Source organism: Schistocerca piceifrons, chromosome 7 (genome assembly GCF_021461385.2).
Source record: "Schistocerca piceifrons isolate TAMUIC-IGC-003096 chromosome 7, iqSchPice1.1, whole genome shotgun sequence".
Lineage (NCBI taxonomy): Eukaryota > Metazoa > Arthropoda > Insecta > Orthoptera > Acrididae > Schistocerca > Schistocerca piceifrons.
In genome coordinates, this window is record NC_060144.1 from 493,793,232 (window position 1) to 493,813,683 (window position 20,452).

Consider the following 20,452-nt stretch of genomic DNA (forward strand, 5'->3'; position numbering starts at 1 on the left):
TCTGACACTGGCATAGTGCCAATTAAATGACCATTTAAAAAGTTTTACCTTTTTATTGGATCCACCTGTTTATTATTCCCACAAATTTCAAAACCTTCATAAATTTTATGAATGTCACTATCAGCATGCCAATAACTGAAATTATCATCTTGTTTTGCGCTATCATTTACATTTGAAGGTACTTTCTGATGAAATTTATCACTGAACGTTTATCAGAGAGTGTTACATTTATTCCTAATATAGGTTTTAATTTGCAGTTATTCTCCAACAGATATCAAGTGGTGAAACTGGCACTATTTTTACTCCCTCAAAACCTCTATTATGTATTACAAAAACATACAGCATGAAGGCCTCCAAAATGTTTTATAATCATTAGAAGTAGGTGATGACAATAAAAATAACAGGAATGAACACAACAAGTCTTTACATCAAGTATCAAGATGAACAAAAAAAGGGTACAACAATATACTTACAAGGATATCTCTAAAGTAACTATTTCCAACAATTAAAGCATTTAGCTTATTTGATCTGCATTAAACATATATTTCTCTGAGTATTTTACACTGCTAGTAGTTAGAGCATTTTGAAAACAATGACTTTGGCGTGCAAATAAATATGAGATTAACATTACTTTATCCTGCCTCTAAGAAATGGCAAATGACTATTTTCTCTACCCTACTCCCTTCAGTTAACTACTGTTTCTTGAATAATACAAGAAACATTTCTGGACTACATAAGTCACAGAGGAGGTTCAATAATTACAACTCCGTCTTTGCATCAACTTATGAATTAAGCTGCCACATCAAAAGCTTTTTTTATGAAGGCACCAGTAATTAAATGAATATGCAAATTTTTTAACACCAATATTATATTACACAGTTTTAAAAACTCTCACTATCTGCGACTTTATATAAATTAGATACAATAAATAGATTACAACTTCACATTAAACTTATATTATCTTCAGCAAGTTCATGAAAATTTGTTTGCAGTAACTTTCACTATTATCTATTACACATTTTCCAACAAGCTTAAATGCACGAGCTGGTGCTGATATGATACTCCGTGAGCAGTATTTAATACTATCATCTCTATTTTTTAAAAAGAAGCTTTGTACAGCATACTGCACATGACAGCACTAACATTCTTTAGCTTATGATTGCTTGAGAATGTTTCTACATGTTTGGGTAAACTGCCTCGACCTTATTTCTGAATTTCAAAACCCTTTTTAATGTCCATCGTAGGGTGTCAAATTCTTGATACTAGATGAAGATTCACTTTAGAAAAATCGATGAAGATTCACTTTGCAATGGGGGGATTGGGGGACTGCTCAGACTGTTTATAGCTGGCATAACTGGTAGAATCTATTCAGGGATTGGGTGATACCTTGCACTGCTTAGCTGGCACATGCCCATTGCTGCCGACGTAGTCTTTAATGCACAGGATTTTCTAGCTGAGCCTTTAAGAGATTCAGCAACCATGAAGTAATTGTTTCTCTAAGTATCAAAACACGATTTTCGTACTTCTCTTCATGGCGATTCACCAGTACTGCCTGCATAGGTGAATCAGCATGAAAAGAAGTACGGGACTCAGCTTTTGATATGTGGAGGAACAGCTACTTCGTGGTTGCAAAAACTCAGGTCTGAATATCTTCAAGTATCAGCTATCCAATGGTGTACTGGAATGCCAAGCCACCCCCTACTGCAAACACAAAGCTATGCACTACAGACATCAGCAGCAATGGACATGTGCCAGCTAAACAGTGCACATGATTCCTCAATCCCTGCATGACAAAATGAACATGTATTTAAATAAAATGCAACTCTTAAAAATGTAATGTAACACCTGGTACACTAAAGGTCATCTTGTATAAAGAATCTACCACCTATGATGGATATTAGTATGGTTTTATCATTCAGCTTCTGAAGAAGTATTTCCTTAAGCAAGAGAGCTTACTTCACAGCAATATTATCACAGAAGAATATATTTTGTACACACACACACACACACACACACACACACACACACACGTGATGATTGCAAAATATTTAGAGTACATGAAAAATAGTCTATATTTCATACACAGGCACTTGACATCAAACAGGACTGCACTTGCATTTACAAGTAGCCCAGGGTCAACTAGACAGTAAAAGATCATCCTTGTTTTGCGAGATCTTGCGAATGGACATCACAATACCACTGATTACAACCAAAAGAGCAGGAAGTCCAAGGCCGATACTGATTACAAGAATAACCAATAGTGAGAAATCTTCATTTGGTGGCTTCCCATAGCCAATGGCAAATGTCCTGCAAAGAAATTAAATACATATATACTAACAGCAATTTAATATCACAAAACTGTAAAACTAAAGTTGTTCTTAACCCTAAAGTAGGTCTGAACACCAAAGAGCTTTACTAGAAGTGGTCGTATTGTAGACGGTATGCCCTTGTCTTCTATTGATATTTAAAATGAATTACCCAACCAATTAATGGGGAACTCACAGAGTATACCAAAAAGAATCGTCCAAACTTTAAAAAATCATCACTATTATGTTATTTGAGATATGAGAGTGAATAACATACTGTGGATAGAGCAAACTCTCGAGTTTTAAACAGTTCCTGCTAGGAAGCAGCAGCATGCACTCACTTCAGTTCTAGTAAACATGGTGTCAGAACAACAGAAAGGCAGTGCGGGTCAGTAATAACTATTTAGTGTGAGTTTCATACTATGTATGGTGTAGGTTGCCCTCCAGCACAGAGCATCAGATCATGGCATGAACCACTCCAAGAAACAGGTTGTTTGTGTAAAGGTAAATCACTTGGCCATCCTCGAGTGTTTGACACAGACGTTGAGGGCATCTGCAATAGTTTCACAAAGAGTCTGCAGAAATCCGTACGCCATGCAGCTGGACAGTTCAACATGCCCTCAATGTCCATCAGGCATGTGTTGCATCAACGTTTACACTTGAAACCATACAAAATTCAGCTACTGGAAGCTCTTTGCTAAGGTGACAAACAACAACATGTTGAGCTCTGCAATTTCGTTCTTCACAAGATGGAGGATGACAGTTTTCTTTCACACTTAGTATTTAGTGCCCAGGCAACATTCCATTTAAATGGAAAGGTGAACTGTCAATGTGAGAAAATGGGGTATGGAACAACCACACTAAGTTTTACAACATGAGAGGTACTCATCAAAATTCAATGGATTTTGTGCAGTTTCATGGGAAAAGGTGTATGGTCCATTTTTCTTTACTGAGAACACTGTTATAGGTAGCACATATCTCAATATGTTTCAGAACTTTCTTTTTCCACAGTTGGAGACTGATTCAAACAACTACATTGACCAACAGGATGGGGCATTGCCACACTGGCACCTGGAAGTGCAGCAATTTTTAAATCAAAGGATTACTGAATGATGGATCAGTCGCACTGGATCAAATGATTCAGCCTTACATTACTGACATCCAAGGTCATCAGACTCGACTATCTGATTATTTCTTGTTGATGTTTAGGAAAGACGATTTATGTGACTCCAATTTCCCGTTCATAAAAAAAAAAATCATTGTATATGTTTATTAGTTTCAAAAATATAGATGTGCCAAAACGGATGATACTTTTTGATACACACTGTGCTTCAATATGTACTTAAAAATCAGTGAAATTTTTATTTTTCCCAGTAACGTATCAATAACAGAGGTTAAATAATTGAGTAGTTTTGCAACAAAATTTAGGACACAAATGTAATAGTGCCACTATAGTAAGCAGAATTTACAACTTCTACCTCACTTTCAACTACTTTATTAATTACATGCTTCCGGCATTCTGGAGTAACATGGGACAGCAAATTCTGTCAATCAATGGAACACAAAACCAGTCGAAGTTGCAAATATTTTATTTTTCATTCAATGACTAATTTTGGGCCGAGACCCATTTTCATCAACGAAGTCGAAAATGGCATTTCCAATGATGTAAAAAAAAAAAAAAGTGTAATGTACACTTAAAGTGTATACACGAAACAGAATTATCAGTTATCTAATTTATTAGTGTTCTACAACTTTATTATTGTTTAAACATGTGTATTATATCTGAAGTGCATTCCAGGCCTGTAACACTTCAGTAGCTTTTTCTGCAAGTTCTGCTCAGAAGTAATAAAGTGTATAAAGACTAAACTTTTGACAAAATAACAAGCATGATGGTAATTAAGTTTCCATATTGCAGACGAAGAAAGGAAAGTTGAGACTAAAGCACATATTGAACAAAAAATGATGTCAAAATTTAGAAACTTAAAACAATATTTCTCAGCAGCCATTCAGTCAAAAAGAGAGTAACATAGAGGTGCTGATGTTTTCAGTGGACTGACACTGATGGTAAGTGAAACAAACCCAATAACTTCATTTTCCCAAAAAATATTACAGATCAAAGTTTTCACTTTCAGAGTGTATTTGCAGACAAGGAAAAAAATCCTGGATTTTCCACGGATCACCCGTTTAAAACTACGCTGTTCCCTGGGCAAAAATACGCTTTTTCCCATGTCAAAGTACATTTTTTTCTCTTAAGTGACAGTATAATTTCCCTCAGAGCTGTAAAACTCAATCTTTTGAATGATAAAGGTTTTATACACTAGTGTAGATTCCCAGCAGTTTAGAAAATGAAACCCAGGAAAAAAGAAGTGTTTTGGAAAGATCTTTGACACACAGCAACATTTATGTTACATATTTTTGTACTACAGAAACAGAAACACAAATTCATCCAAATGTAGCATGGCCACTTCTCAAGCAGTGAAATTGAGATTGTGATGTGCTTTTTTCAGCCAATCGTAGTTCATGTTATGTGCTCAGTCCAGCCAATGATGGCAGATATTCAGAACATACGATATATGATGATGTCAATCAACAGCAGTATCACTTAACTTGTGTGAATATGCAAATAGGGACAGTTAATGGTTCCACTTAATGTACCCACAGTATAGTTACAAGAAGTTAAGCTTTCACATATAATATTGGACATCAATTTTTTTTTACTTTTTCTCTGAAGGTGTGGGTAGGCAGAATCCCCAGGACACAGCTTAAATTGCAAGACCTGAATATTTCTGACATGCACAATTATAAATTTCACTCTTGTGCATGGAACATTTCACGATTTACCTGGCTCAATACACATTCTATCAACCACTGACTTTTCCACAGCACAAAGCGAATTGTGTGAGATTGCTCATTAACTCACCTCATCTTTTTTATGGAGAACTATACTTTTTGCCTTTGTTACTGCATAATTTGTGATGAAAGAATTAAAAGGAACATGAAAACTAACCTTGAAGTTTGGTGTTTTTTTTTTCTCTTTTTTTTTTTGCAAGTGTTACCCTTTATGATATATATCAAACAAATGTGCCAGTAAGATTTTAATTAATGGCATAAACCGCTTGTCTCCTGGGCCCAAATTTTTTTCCAGGTGGTTAGTCCTCCAAGTTTTAAGTTTTAAATGAGGGTCAAACATTCCATGATCTGAGAACATCATAGTCTCACACTTGGATCTTGTGTAAAGGAAATCTACTTTGAAAGGAACACTTCTCAAACCACTATTCGCAATATTTTCACACGACATGTTAAAAAGATGAGCAGTTGTGAGACCTCATGCTCACTGAAAGCAGGTTTGTTATGAAGTACTGCATAGTCTTCATCAAAGCCAGAAGCATTTGACACATTTTGCTGTCAACAGATGTTTGTGTGGGTGCAGTGTTGTTTTATTGTTGTTAATGGTGTATATTCTTACAACTTAAGTTTTATTTTGGTGTTTTATTCTTGCTTATGTATTATTGCTGGAGTATTATGCATGCTGAAGGTTAGATGAATTTGGATCTTATGGGTGCTCAAGCAAGCTGAAGTAAAATTCTTTGTTGGAGTCTCAGTTCTTACCTAACAAAATTACATAAACGTAACAGAGAACTGAAACATTGAAAAAATTTCTAGAATTCTACAAAATTCACAGGTTTTTCCTATATGAAACAATTCCCATATTTCTAAGGGTGTGTACAATCTGCTGCTACATAAATGTCATTTTCTTCAGCATCCAATGTTATATGCTCACTCAGTTCAGTTCGCCATCTCCTTTCAAATGCATAAACTATTCTGCCATCTTTAATCCTTGAAGAGTTATTAAAAAGCTACAGTATTTTGTATAAACTGTAGAAAATGTTCCTCTTGATTAATAAACATCTCAATATTTTATAGCACATTCCAACATTCATTTGCTGTACATTTGGATATTTCTTGTATTAAACCTATAATGTAAAAGAAATAAAATTATAATAGACAAAGAACTGCAACAAATATATATCCTTTTCGCTTTATACTTGTGTTGTCAGAACAAGATATAATGAAGCGTTGCAGAGATGCAGTTGTCTTTCAAATGTGGCTGTAGTGTTCCAGATGTTTCTGGAATCCCTTATCCACTTTGAACATTAAAACTTATCATCCTCTCCACACTCAATGCATGCTTCTTTTGATTTCACATATGAAGCACTCAAAGTTGCTAAATAAACTGAAGAAATGAGTATTTCCAAATTAACCACGAGGGAAAGATATATCTAAAAACAAAGATGCTGTAACTTACCAAACGAAAGCGTTCAGACTGACACCAACCTATCAGAACAACTCCGGAGATGGGAACTTGCCCTTCAATATATCCTCTCTTCCCGTTACCCACCAGGCCTCAACCTCCGCTAACGAACTTCAAGTTGCCGCCGCTCGTACATCACTTGTCATTCAACAACATCTTTGCCTCTGTACTTCCGCCTCAACTGACATCTCTGCCCAACCTCTTTGCCTTTACACGTCTGCCTGTGTCTGTATGTGTGTGTGCGCACACGCATGCGAGCGAGTGTATACATGTCCTTTTTCCCCTAAGGTAAGTCTTTCCGCTCCCGAGATTGGAATGACTCCTTACCCTCTCCCTTAAAACCCACATCCTTTCGTCTTTCCCTCTCCTTTCCTGATGAAGCAACCGTGGGTTGCGGAAGCCTGAAATTTTTGTGTGTGTGTGTGTGTGTGTGTGTGTGTGTGTGTGTGTGTGTGTGTGTGTGTGTGTGTGTGTATATCACACATTCATCCACATCAAACCCACCTACAAGCAACAGTACCTCCATTAAGACAGCTGCCACCTATTCCATATGAAACGGTCCCTTCCCTACAGCCAAGGTCTTCGTGGCAAACGAATCTGCTCCAGTCCTGAATCCCTGAACCATTACACCAACAACCTGAAAACAGCTTTCGCATCCCACAACTACCCTCCCGACCTGGTACAGAAGCAAATAACCAGAGCCACTTCCTCATCCCCCCAAACCCAGAACCTCCCACAGAAGAATCCCGAAAGTGCCCCACTTGTGACAGGATAGTTTCCGGGACTGGATCAGACTCTCAATGTGGCTCTCCAGCAGGGATACAACTTCCTCAAATCCTGCCCTGAAATGAGATCAATCCTTCACGAAATCCTCCCCACTCCACCAAGAGTGTCTTTCCACCGTCCACCTAACCTTTGTAACCTCTTGGTTCATCCCTATGAAATCCCCAAACCACCTTCCCTACCCTCTGGCTCCTACCCTTGTAACCGCCCCCGGTGTAAAACCTGTCCCATGCACCCTCCCACCACCACCTGCTCCAGTCCTGTAACCCGGAAGGTGTACACAATCAAAGGCAGAGCCATGTGTGACAGCACCCACGTGATTTACCAACTAACCTGCCTACACTGTGAAGCTTTCTATGTGGGAATGACCAGCAACAAACTGTCTATTCGCATGAACGGACACAAGCAGACAGTGTTTGTCGGTAATGAGGATCACCCTGTGGCTAAACCTGCCATGGTGCATGGCCAGCACATCTTGGCACAGTGTTACACCGTCCGGGTTATCTGGATACTTCCCACTGACACCAACCTATCAGAACTCCGGAGATGGGAACTTGCCCTTCAATATATCCTCTCTTCCAGTTACCCACCAGGCCTCAACTCCGCTAATTTCAAGTTGCCGCCGCTCATACCTCATCTGTCATTCAATAACATCTTTGCCTCTGTACTTCCGCCTCGACTGACATCTCTACCCAAACTCTTTGCCTTTACGTGTGTGTGTGTGTGTGTGTGTGTGTGTGTGTGTGTGTGTGTGTGTGTGTGTTTTTTATTGTTTCTATCAACATACCGGCACTTTCGTTTGGTAAGTTACAGAATCTTTGTTTTTAGATACATTTTTCCCACGTGGAATGTTTCCCCTATATATAGGTTGTTTAGGAATTATTTTCTCCAAAACCCCCATCCTAAATATGCTAAAAATTTCATGGTACGTTACATAGTCACTGAACTTAGGGAATGTACAATCGGAGTAGACAATGCTCGTCTGCAAAAAAAATGTAAGAAATTTTTTCAGGTAGGCCTAGTTCTCAAGGTCAAAAAATTATGGACATTTAAATGTTTAAATCGATCACTGATTTAAAGTAAACGTCACGCAAAACTGGCCTTTCTGTATCAAATTAATTACTATAAAACATTATAAGTGAGTGGGGAAACAATTCATAATTTTGTTCAAAAGCATTTTATAACAAAAATGAGATATATAGAGCATTTATATTCATTTTTCTTTTTATGAAATGATTTGCAAATTATGATTGTTCTTTGTCATGATTTTATTTCTCCATGACTTTCCATGAATTAAAATACTCTTCAATATAACAATCAACACCGTACTGTTGAAATGAGTTCATTTGTTTTTTCCATCTGCTGCTCATTGAAATTTTATAGCTGAGCTGAATTTGCACATGGACAAGGATGATCCAACAAGAGCAGTACTTGGGAAAAGGAAACGGCACACTGATCTTTTGATGATAGCCATTAGAAACCATTAGAGCAAGACCATGAGGTGTCAAAGGAGACATATCTTACAGCTCATGAGAGACACTTATCTGTCCTACCCATCAGTGTCATACATAAAAGAAAATAAGTGGGTCACTACAATGTCTTCTAATGTATACTGTGGGGTCTCCACATTTCACACACAGTAACAGGCTGCATTTCATGCAGAACCGTTCCCGCAATGTATGTGCCATTCCAGGGTGCAACTCAGTAGTGACGCAATTGAATTCTTACAACATGCTTCATAGCAGACCACCCTTCTCTTTTTTGAACTGAATTTCCTTAATGTACTTTTGTTTAGAATTAAGAGTTTCATGTTTGTTTCTTATGTTGATACAGTGTGTACAAATCATAGCATCTCTTCTAGCATCAACAACTTCATGCTGGAGATAAAATCTTGCTGCAAGATGTTGAGAGAGACCTCCTACCCCAGCATGCATGTGTACCGTCATGAATGAGATCATTACTAACAATAGCTTGTGATGTTCAAAGGAAGTGAGCAACACATGTGAATACTGATACATGTGATGTGTGCCAGTGGTAACTTCAAATTTCGTCCTGCAAAGCAACAGACCAGTTCTCAGCAAAAGTCGAAATGAAGAACTAAGTGTCAGTATTCTCCGATGTGGCTGATTTTACTTCTGCTATGGCCTGTGTCTGAATCCTCCAGGTATGATGGTGAGCTATTCCTTTCATGACCCAATGCCTAACCTCTGTAACAAACTTCTCTGGCTCTACTGTCTTCTTCACCAACTCTAACTCCCACAATGCATAGGTTGCATCAGTATCCTGAAGATGTAATGCTTCAATAGTCAGCACTTCAGCACCAGAACACATTGCACACTCCTGCAAACAACATTTATCTTGCGGCTCTTGACGTATACACGAAAGCACCAGGTCCATCCCTGTGTACTACTTTCCCGTGACAATGGCGAAAGAAGTTTCCAATTAATGCACTAAATACATGTGCATACTTCCTTCACTGGCTGGCGTTCTACCAATTTTGATCGTAAGGAGTAGAATTTTGCGATACCTTTTTCATTAGGAGATATGCTTCTCTCATTATGTTTTCATACATCTTTTTACCTTTTTAAATTTTTCACTAACAGAGATAACATCAACCTGGTTAGGACTTTTGCCTGTTGCAATCTGTCATCACTTAGGTAATATTCTAGATCAACAGTAAGCGTATCACCTCGCAACAGATGCCCACAGTAAGAATCTGAGCATGCCCAAATACCTTTCTCATTCTTTATTTTATGAGCTGTTGATATCAAATAATGTGAGAAAGTGGGTATATATTTCTGTATCTGCTGCTTAGAGTAGCAACCTGATATCAGTGTCAGTAACTATACCTTCTCAGTACACGTGGCTGCTGGGATAGCAGTATTTAGATTTTGAATCAACACATCACATTTCGTGCACATATCACAATCTTCTGGGTCTGCACTACGTGCACCTACATTGAACACTTCACAAAGTTTTGAAGATGTTTCTTGCGTAAAACTTGTTTCAATTTCTTTCATTTTCTTTTTAGGCTGCATCCTGTTTTCTTCTTGTGCTTCTTACTTTTCCTGGACATTTAAGTGGGGATATAGTAGGGGCTACTTCACACCCAGGAATATGAGCATCTGCACTGTCTTCCTCGGTTTCACATTCAGGTGAGTTGTCACTACATTTCTTCTTGTAGTGAAAGTAGCAACTCCTGCACAATGGATGTGATGCTAATACTGTTACTTGAGGACCAAGATATTTCTGCAAAAAGCTCTGAGGGATTTCCAACAACTGATGTGTTTTTCACTTTTCTTAAACACCACTTCTTTGACTACATCATTGGATCTAACAAAAAGTTCAAACCAAACACAAAACTCTATGCAGAATGGTTTACGTGCAAGTTCACACTTGTTTATAACAAACAGATGAGTGCTGGAAACAGTGTTGCCAACATGCATTTTTACACTAGAAATTCAGTGATGTGAAACACGCAGAATGTTCAAAAATTGTTAACACTTTGCAAAGAAAAATATTGCCCACTGCGTTCACACTGACTACTAATATATTAACTAAACAATGTTTCGTTTACTTCTCCAAACTTTTTGGATGGGGTTTTTTGAGTAAATAATTCGTAAAAAGTCATAAAATGCATGCAATTTTTTACATTTTTGGTAATAAATATTTACATAATACCAAGATCTAGAGCAGAGAAGATACTGTTTATAATTACATCAGTAGTATCTGTTAATATGACAGAAAAGACAGCATTCTGTGACTTTCAAAACAGGAAGGAAAAAAAAAAATCTAGTGGAAAAATTAAATTTCATATTTCTGTGTTAAACTATACGTCAAAGGAAGCCGATAAGTGTGCGGGTGTCAACTAAATTTCAACACACTGAAAAGGGGCTTTAACACAGAACATCTGCCAGGTCCCCAGTACTTTTGGTTTATTGGGTATATTTCTTTTGTTCTCTACTGTTTACATTTTTCAAAGGGCTGTGCCATTTACAAAAATTAAGATGAGATGAAAATACTTTATTTCTTATCACTTATGACAAAGGGATGCAACGGATATTTTTTCCCGAGAAATTTGGTCCACGAGTTGACATGACCTGTATGATTTGACATTAAATCACCCTCAAATATAATTTTATGAACACGTTACCAGCCAATATTAAATAGACAAATAATAAAGACTTTTCCATACGGCAAAAAAAGCCACGAATTTTTAAACTTCAAAGCAGGATCTACTAAATTTATACTTCTTGTTGTTGTGGTCTACAGTCCTGGGACTGGTTTGATGCAGCTCTCCATGCTACTCTATCCTGTGCAAGCTTCTTCATCTCCCAGTACCTACTGCAGCCTACATCTTTCTGAATCTACTTAGTGTATTCATCTCTGTCTCCCTCTACGATTTTTACCCTCCACGCTGCCCTCCAGTGCTAAATTGGTGATCCCTTGATGCCTCAGAACATGTCCTACCAACCGATCCCTTCTTCTAGTCAAGTTGTGCCACAAAATCCTCTTCTCACCAATTCTATTCAATACCTCTTCATTAGTTATGTGATCTACCCATCTAATCTTCAGCATTCTTCTGTAGCACCACATTTCAAAATCTTCTATTCTCATCTTGTCTAAACTATTTATCGTCCATGTTTCACTTCCATAAATGACCACACTCCATACAAATACTTTCAGAAACGACTTCCTGATACTTAAATCAATACTCTATGTTAACAAATTTCTTTTCTTCAGAAATGCTTTCTTTACCATTGCCATTCTTTACCATCTACATTTTATATCCTCTACTTCTACCATCATCAGTTATTTTGCTCCCCAAATAGCAAAACTCCTTTACTACTTTAAGTGTCTCATTTCCTAATCTAATTCCCTCAGCATTACCCGACTTAATTCGACTACATTCCATTATCCTCGTTTTGCTTTTGTTGATGTTCACCTGATACCCTCCTTTGAAGACACTGTCCATTCCGTTCAACTGCTCTTCCAAGTCCTTTCCTGTCTCTGAAAGAATTACAATGTCATCGGCGAACGTCAACGTTTTTATTTCCTCTCCATGGATTTTAATACTTACTCCGAATTTTTCTTTTGTTTCCTTTACTGCTTGCTCAATATACAGGTTGAATAACATCGGGGAGAGGCTAGAGCCCAGTCTCACCCCCTTCCCAACCACTGCTTCCCTTTCATGTTCGTCGACTCTTACAACTGCCATCTGCTTTCTGCACAAATTGTAAATAGCCTTTCGCTCCCTGTGTTTTACTCCTGCCACCTTCAGAATTTGAAACAGTATTCCATTCAACATTGTCAAAAGCTTTCTCTAAGTCTACAAATGCTAGAAACGTAGGTTTGCCTTTCCTTAATCTATTCTTTACGATAAGTCTTAGGGTCAGTATTGCCTCACGTGTTTCAACATTTCTACGGAATCCAAACAGATATTCCCCGAGGTCGGCTTCTACCAGTTTTTCCATTCGTCTGTAAGGAATTCGCGTTAGTATTTTGCAGTTGTGACTTATTAAACCGATAGTTCGATAATTTTCACATCTGTCAAAATCTGCTTTCTTTGGGATTGGAATTATATTATTCTTGAAGTCTGAGGGAATTTCACCTGTCTCATACATCTTGCTCTCCAAATGGTAGAGTTTTGTCAGGACTGGCTCTCCCAAGGCTGACAGTAGTTCTAATGGAATGCTGTCTACTCCCGAGACCTTGTTTCGACTTAGGTCTTTCAGTGCACTATCAAACTCTTCACACAGTATCGTATCTCCCATTTCATCTTCATCTGCATCCTCTTCTATTTCCATAATATTGTCCTCAAGTACATCGCCCTTGTATAGACCCTCTATATACTCCTTCCACCTTTCTGCTTTCCCTTCTTTGCTTAGAACTGGGTTTCCATCAAAGCTCTTGATATTCATACAAGTGGTTCTCTTTTCTCCAAAGGTCTCTTTAATTTTCCTGTAGGCAGTATCTATCTTGCCCCTAGTGAGATAAGCCTCTACATCCTTACATTTGTCCTCTAGCCATCCCTCCTTAGCCATTTTGCACTTCTGGTCGATCTCATTTTTGAGACGTTTGTATTCCTTTTTGCCTGCTTCATTTACTGCATTTTTGTATTTTCTCCTTTCATCAATTAAATTCAGTATCTCTTCTGTTACCCAAGGATTTCTACTAGCCCTCCTCTTTTTACCTACTTGATCCTCTGCTGCCTTCACTGTTTCATCCCTCAAAGCTTCTTTCCCCCATTCCTGCCAATTGTTCCCTCATGCTCTCCCTGAAACTCTGTACAACCTCTGGTTCTTTCAGTTTATCCAGGTCCCATCTCCTTAAATTCCCACCTTTTTGCAGTTTCTTCATTTTTAATCGACATTTCATAACCAATAGATTGTGGTCAGAGTCCACATCTGCCCCTGGAAATGTGTTACAATTTAAAACCTGGTTCCTAAATCTCTGTCTTACCATTATATAATCTATCTGAAACCTTCTAGTATCTCCAGGGTTCTTCCATGTATACAACATTCTTTCATGATTCTTGAACGAAGTGTTAGCTATGATTAAGTTATGCTCTGTGCAAAATTCTACCAGGCGACTTCCTCTTTCATTTCTCAGCCCTAATCCATATTCGCCTACTCACTAACAAAGCTTTTGGCTCCTATTTCAATAAGATATATTTGGCATACTTTATGTAGACTGTGGTTCTGATGAATCCCCTTTTTTTCCTTTGGTGTGCAGATATGCATGTGAAGATTAAAATTTCCTTCCTGCTTCCATTCACTTAGGTAAAGCCTATTCTTTAAGACCTTACACGTGCAACCCACAATGATCCACAGATTCTGCTCAGTTGAGGTAGCTTTCCTGGCTCAACGATACAGGTAGCCGTACTTTAGAGGTCACCACAACAGCGGGCTGTGTGTTTTAATTCCAGCTTAACACATTGTTCCTGAAGAGGGGTTGCAGTCTTCTAAACAGGTTTGGGAGCAAGTCTCTATGATTGATTGATTGATTGATTTGGCCTTTTACCATTAAGGGGCTCCAGAAAGGTTCAAAATCATGAAATGTACAATTTTGCATTTTAAAAAACTACATTTTCCCCTTTCAATTGATATCTTATCTACAACTATTTTTAAAATATTTTTGTGATTTGTTTTGCATGTCGTACACATGAATCTACATGCTAAACTGTGATAGTTCTACATATACTGCTCACTCAATTGTCATGTGTTTCCATGTTTATTTTCTCTTTTGTAATCCTGAAAATATTTGTAGTGAATTCTGTTCACTGAAGTCTCTGTTTTATTGAAGGATAATCATGGGTAAACGAAGTGACTAGAAATCCTCAGAAGGCTTTTAAGAAAAGCAGAGATGTTGGAAAGCCAAAGGCAGGTGTTGTTACAGTAAACAATAAAAAAGATAACCAAGTGTGTGAACCTAACCTTGCTGGTTCACCTGCCCATTGCAATGAAAGTGATAAAGAAAGTACACTAGACTCTCACTAATCCGGCCATTCCTTGCACATACAGGTGACAGATTGTAGAGAGTGTCAAAATTTAGTGTAAAGTAGATATAACACTTCATTAAATCCAAAGAGACATTCATTTTCATAGAAAATAAAGTTTTGGGGGATATACTTATACAGTAGTAACCCTATGAGACATGTCTCATTTTTAGTTGTCACATTGATGATACGCAACGGCTGTATGCTTTATCACACAAATTTACAAGCATTAAATAGGTACTGTATGTTGCATTATGCACTCCACCTAGATGTCTGCAGCTTCAGCACCAGCAGTGTGATGTATCTTCACATTATTTCCCACTATGTCTTCATCACTTTCATCAAATTTTCTGCGCGCTTTTGACTATCTTTTCGTCTTTTAAAGTTTGGTCATAAATAGTTGCTCCTCCAACATTTTACTCAGCTGCAATGGCTTTCTACGAAGAAGCTCTGTTCACCTTATCTCTAATTTCAAGTTTCTATTTGATGTCTAACATAAGGTGCTTCCTTTTGGAAGCCTTGATCCTGAACAGTAAAAAAGTGATAATTTCAAACACATATAGCTTTATTTAACATTGTATTTAACTAACAACTTTTTTTTGTGGTTTTAGGGTGCACAACTACAGTGGTCATTAGCGCCCAGACTAAGTTATGAATGCACTGCGAGGCACAAGGTTAAAACAGCAACTAAAAAGGACAACACTATAAAAGGCACATTAACAGGCAAGGGATTAAAAGAAAACAGCATAACCAAATGTCCTTAGACAGGTTTGTCAAGTGGATAAAACGAAGAACGCAAGCAGCTGCTCCTGGGTCATCCACTAAAATGGCAGCCAGAGCACATGGCAGGCCAAGACCAATGTGCAGTGTATTAAAATTCTGACAGGATGTTAAAATGGGCATACCATCAGCAATTGCCCACATGGGCAGAACGGCGCAGGTGCAGCCGTCAGCAGATGGCTGAACCGGCAGTGTCCAATTCGTAACCAGTCCAAAACGACCTCCTCCCGCCAAGAAGGGCGTAAAGAGGTCGTCCAAGCCGTGGGGAGAGGTTTCAAGGCCCGAAGCTTGTTTTCAGTAAGTGTAGACCAATCGGCATGCCACAGCGATAAAATGCACTGACAAAAGATCCTGCTAAAATCAGATGAAGGCACACAACAAGAAGCTGTCCGAGGCTGGAGGACCGCAGCCTTGGCTGCGGCATCTGCAGTTTTGTTCCCAGGGATACCGACATGGCCAGGAACCCACGTAAAGGTAACCAGAGAACCGTCGTCCGCCAGCTGCTGAAGAGAGCGTTGGATCCGGTGCATGAAAGGGTGAACCGGATACGGATCACTGAGGCTCTGGATGGCGCTCAGGAAATCAGAGCAGATGACATAAGCAGAATGTCGGTGGCGGCAGATATAATGAACAGCATGGTAGAGGGCAAATAGCTCAGCTGTGAAGACCGAACAATGGCCATGGAGCCCGTATTTGAAACTGTGTGCCCCGACAATAAAAGAACATCCGACACCCGACGCCGTCATCGGTCTAAGAGCCATCTGCATAAATGAAGATCGTATTAATGAACTTCGTTCGAAGTTCGACAAACCGCATGCAGTATACCGAAGCCGGGGTAACCTCCTTTGGGAGTGAGCTGAGGTCAAGGTGAATGCGAACCTGAGCCTGGAGCCAAGGTGGTGTTTAGCTCTCGCCCATTCTAAAGGTTGCAGGAAGTGTAAAATCAAGTTGCTGAAAGAGGCGACGAAAGCGAACTCCAGGGGGTAGCAGGGTAGATACATACAACCCGTATTGACGGTCGAGACAGTCGTCAAAAAAGGAACAATAAGACGGGTGGCCGGGCATTGACAATAGCCAACAGGCATACCGACAAAGCAGTACATCACACCGGTAGGTTAGTGGCAATTCACCGGCTTCAGCATGAAGACTCTCGACGGGACTAGTATAGAACGCTCCGATCACAAGACATAACCCCCGATGTTGTATAGAGTTGAGGCGGCGTAAAATGGATGGCCGTGCAGAGGAGTATACAAAGCTCCCATAATCCAGCTGTGAGCGGACGATCGACTGATATACGCAAAGTACGATGGTTCGATCCGCTCCCCACGACGTACTGCTGAGAACACGGGGGACATTTAGAGAACGGGTAAAACGGGCAGCCAAATATGACACATGTGGAGACCAGCCAAGTTTCTTGTCAAATGTAAGACCTAAAAATTTTGTTGTCTCCACAAATGGGAGAGCAACGGGACCAAGATGTAAGGACGGTGGGAGAAACTCTTTGTAGCGCCAGAAGTTAATACAGACTGTCTTCTCGGCAGAAAAACGGAAGCCATTGGTGACACTCCAGGAGTAAAGATGATCAAGACAACGCTGAAGACAGCGCTCCAGGGAACATGTACGCTGCGCGCTGCAATAGATGGTAAAATCGTCCACGAAAAGGGAGCCTGATACATCAGCTGGGAGGCAATCCATTATTGGATTGATCGCTACGGCGAAGAGAGCGACGCTCAAAACGGAGCCCTGTGGCACCCCATTCTCCTGGCGAAAGGCGTCTGACAGGACAGAACCCACACGTACCCTGAACTGTCGATCCATTAAAAAGGCATGAATAAAAAGAGGGAGGCGACCGCGAAGGCCCCATGTATGCACGGTGCAGAGAATGCCCGCTCTCCAACAGGTGTCGTAAGCCTTCTCCAAATCAAAGAACACAGCCACGGTCTGGCGCTTCCACAAGAAGTTATTCATAATGAAGGTCGACAAAGTAACCAGATGGTCAACAGCAGAGCGGCACCTACGAAATCCACATTGTACATTGGTAAGTAGGCGTCGAGATTCGAGCAGCCAAACCAAATGAGAGTTAACTATTCGTTCCATCACCTTACAGACACAGCTGGTAAGGGAAATGGGTCGATAACTGGAAGGCAAGTGCTTGTCCTTCCCCGGCTTAGGAATCGGGACAACAATACATTCGCGCCAGCATGTGGGGACATGACCCTCAACCAGATGTGATTGTAAGTACGAAGAAGAAAACCATTACTTGCAGGAGATAGGTTCTTCAGCATCTGAATATGAATAGGATCAGGCCCCGGAGCGGAGGACCGTGACCGGGCAAGTGCATTTTAGAGATCCTGCATGGTGAATGGGGCATTATAACTTTCATGATTCGAGGAGCGGAAGTTAGGTGGCCTAGCCTCCTCTGCCTGTTTTCGGGGGAGGAAGGCAGGGTGGTAATGAGCGGAGTTCGAAACCTCTGCGAAAAATCGGCCGAAGGCATTGGAAACATCCTCAGGGCCCACAAGGACGTCATTCATGACCCTCAAGCCAGAAACTGGTGAGTGCACCTTAGTGCCACATAGCCGGTGCAGGCTACCCCAGACAACAGAAGGAGTAAAACAGTTGAAGGTGCTTGTGAAAGAAACCCAGCTGGCTTTCTTGCTTTCTTTAATAACACGACAACACTGCGCACGTAATCATTTATAATTAATACAATTCGCCATCGTAGGGTGGTGTTTAAAGGTGCATAAAGCACGTCGACGAGCACGTAAAGCATCTCTACATGCTGCGGTCCACCAGGGGACCGGTACGCGACGTGGAGAAGAAGTAGTATGAGGGATGGAATATTCAGCAGCAGTGAGAATGACTTCCGTGAGGTGTGCGACCTGACTATCGCAGCTTGCGAAGGTTTGATCCTGAAGGGTCGCCCTGGAAGAGAAGAGCCCCCAGTCTGCTTTGGAGATGTTCAAACTAGTTGAGCATAGAGATGGGGTATGATGCAGGAGATGGATAACACAAGGGAAGTGGTCGCTCGAATACTTGTCAGACAGTGTGTACCACTCAAACCGGCATGCAAGTTGGGTAATACATATAGAGAGGTCTAAATGGGAATAGGTGTGAGTTGTGTCCGAAAGAAAAGTAGGGGGCGCCAGTATTGAGGCAGATAAGACTGAGCTGGTTGAAAAGGTCTGCTAACAGGGAGCCCCTCGGGCAGGATGCTGGAGAGCCCAAAAGGGGATAGTGGGCACTGAAGTCTCCAGTTAACAAAAATGGTGCAAGTAGCTGAGCAGTAATTTGCATCATGTCTGCCCTAGTAACGGCAGACTACAATGGAATGTAAACAGTACAAATGAAAAATGTAAAAGTGGGGAGAGTAATTCGGACGGCAACTGCCTGCATATCATCCCTGACCAGCAACATAACCCCTCCACGAGCCGGAATACCTGCCACAGGGAGTAGGTCAAAACGCATAGAGGCACAGTGTGCCAAGTCAATTTGATCGCATGGGCGTAGCTTCGTTTCCTAGAGAGCTACGACGAGCACACAGTGCAAGCGTAGCAGCAACTATAAGTCCTCTCGGTTGGAGCGAATGCTGTGAATATTCCAATGAATAAGTGCTATCGTGAGAAGAAAAAGAAAAAGGAGAAGCAAGAAGGGGTCACCTCAAAGGCCGCTGAGGGCCTGGCTTCGAGCAAGCACTGCTACCGCTATCAATAGGCGGAGAGTCATCGTCCGTTTGTTGAATAGGTTCGTCGGCCATCTTGTTAAGATGCCGGTGAACGGCCAGATGTTCGGCTACCAGTGGTGCGGCCACGCGAAACAGAGGACGGCCTGGGGTGGCAACTGCTGGGTGGCGCAGGAGAAGAAACGCGCCATTGCGGAGAAGGAGAACTTTGCTTCCTATGAGCCTTCTTGGAAGGTTGTTTAGTCGAAGTACTGGTCAATGGCTGGGAGTCCGGGGTACATAGGAAGTCTTCACAGGACGGTTCCTTCTTAAAGGCCCATTCATCTGACTTCTGGGTCTTAGTCTTGGCAGAAGCTGATGAAGGTGCTTGTGTCTTATGGGTGACGGGAGGAAGAGGAGACACTGACCGGGCGATCTTAGCACTGGTCAAACTGACTACAGTAGCGCTAAAGGTCAGATCACATGTCTGCGTAGACACCTCCCTGGTAGTCCGAAGAGAGGTGAGGACAGTACTGTATTTCCCCGCTGGAAGCAGCGTGGGCTTCCTACTAGCAAATAGCTTGCAAGCAGCCGAGGTGGACACTTTCCCTTTAACCCGAATTTCCTGTATACAGCATTCATCCTTGTAGATGGGACAGTCGCAGGAGGACGCTGCATGGTCACCCTGACAGTTCTCGCAACAAGGAGACGGAGGTGGACAGTCACCCTCATGGGTGTCCCTGCCACAAGTGACGCATTTAGCCGCATTAGAACAAGACTGGCGGGTGTGATTAAAATGCAGACACTGGTAGCAGCGCGTAAGTGTCGGGACATAGCGGTGAACAGATATAACCTCATAGCCTGCTTTGATGCGCGACGGCAGCTGAACACTATCAAAGGTCAAGAAAAGTGTCCAGGTCGGTACAAAGTCATTGTCGACCTTTTTCATGACCCTATGGACAGCCGTCATGCCCTGCTCAGCGAGGAAAGACTGAATCTCCTCGTCAGTCAATCCGTCGAGTGATCTAGTATATACTACACTACGTGACGAATTCAAAGCGTGGTGAGCCTCCACCCAGACAGGGAATGTGTACAGGAGTGTGGCCTGAAGG

The 20,452-nt window shown here is 40.8% G+C and overlaps 1 protein-coding gene across 1 annotated transcript in view; it reads right to left on the minus strand.

Moving 5' to 3' along the window:
• Positions 1 to 407: 407 nt before the first annotated feature.
• The window catches only part of LOC124805009 (glycosylated lysosomal membrane protein-like), a 61,632-nt gene continuing 41,587 nt past the window's right edge, over positions 408 to 20,452 (minus strand). Inside the window, exon 6 of the mRNA XM_047265409.1 lies at positions 408 to 2,307. Coding sequence (XP_047121365.1) covers positions 2,136 to 2,307 — 172 coding nt within the window. The 3' untranslated portion in view covers positions 408 to 2,135. The remainder of the gene's footprint in view (positions 2,308 to 20,452) is intronic.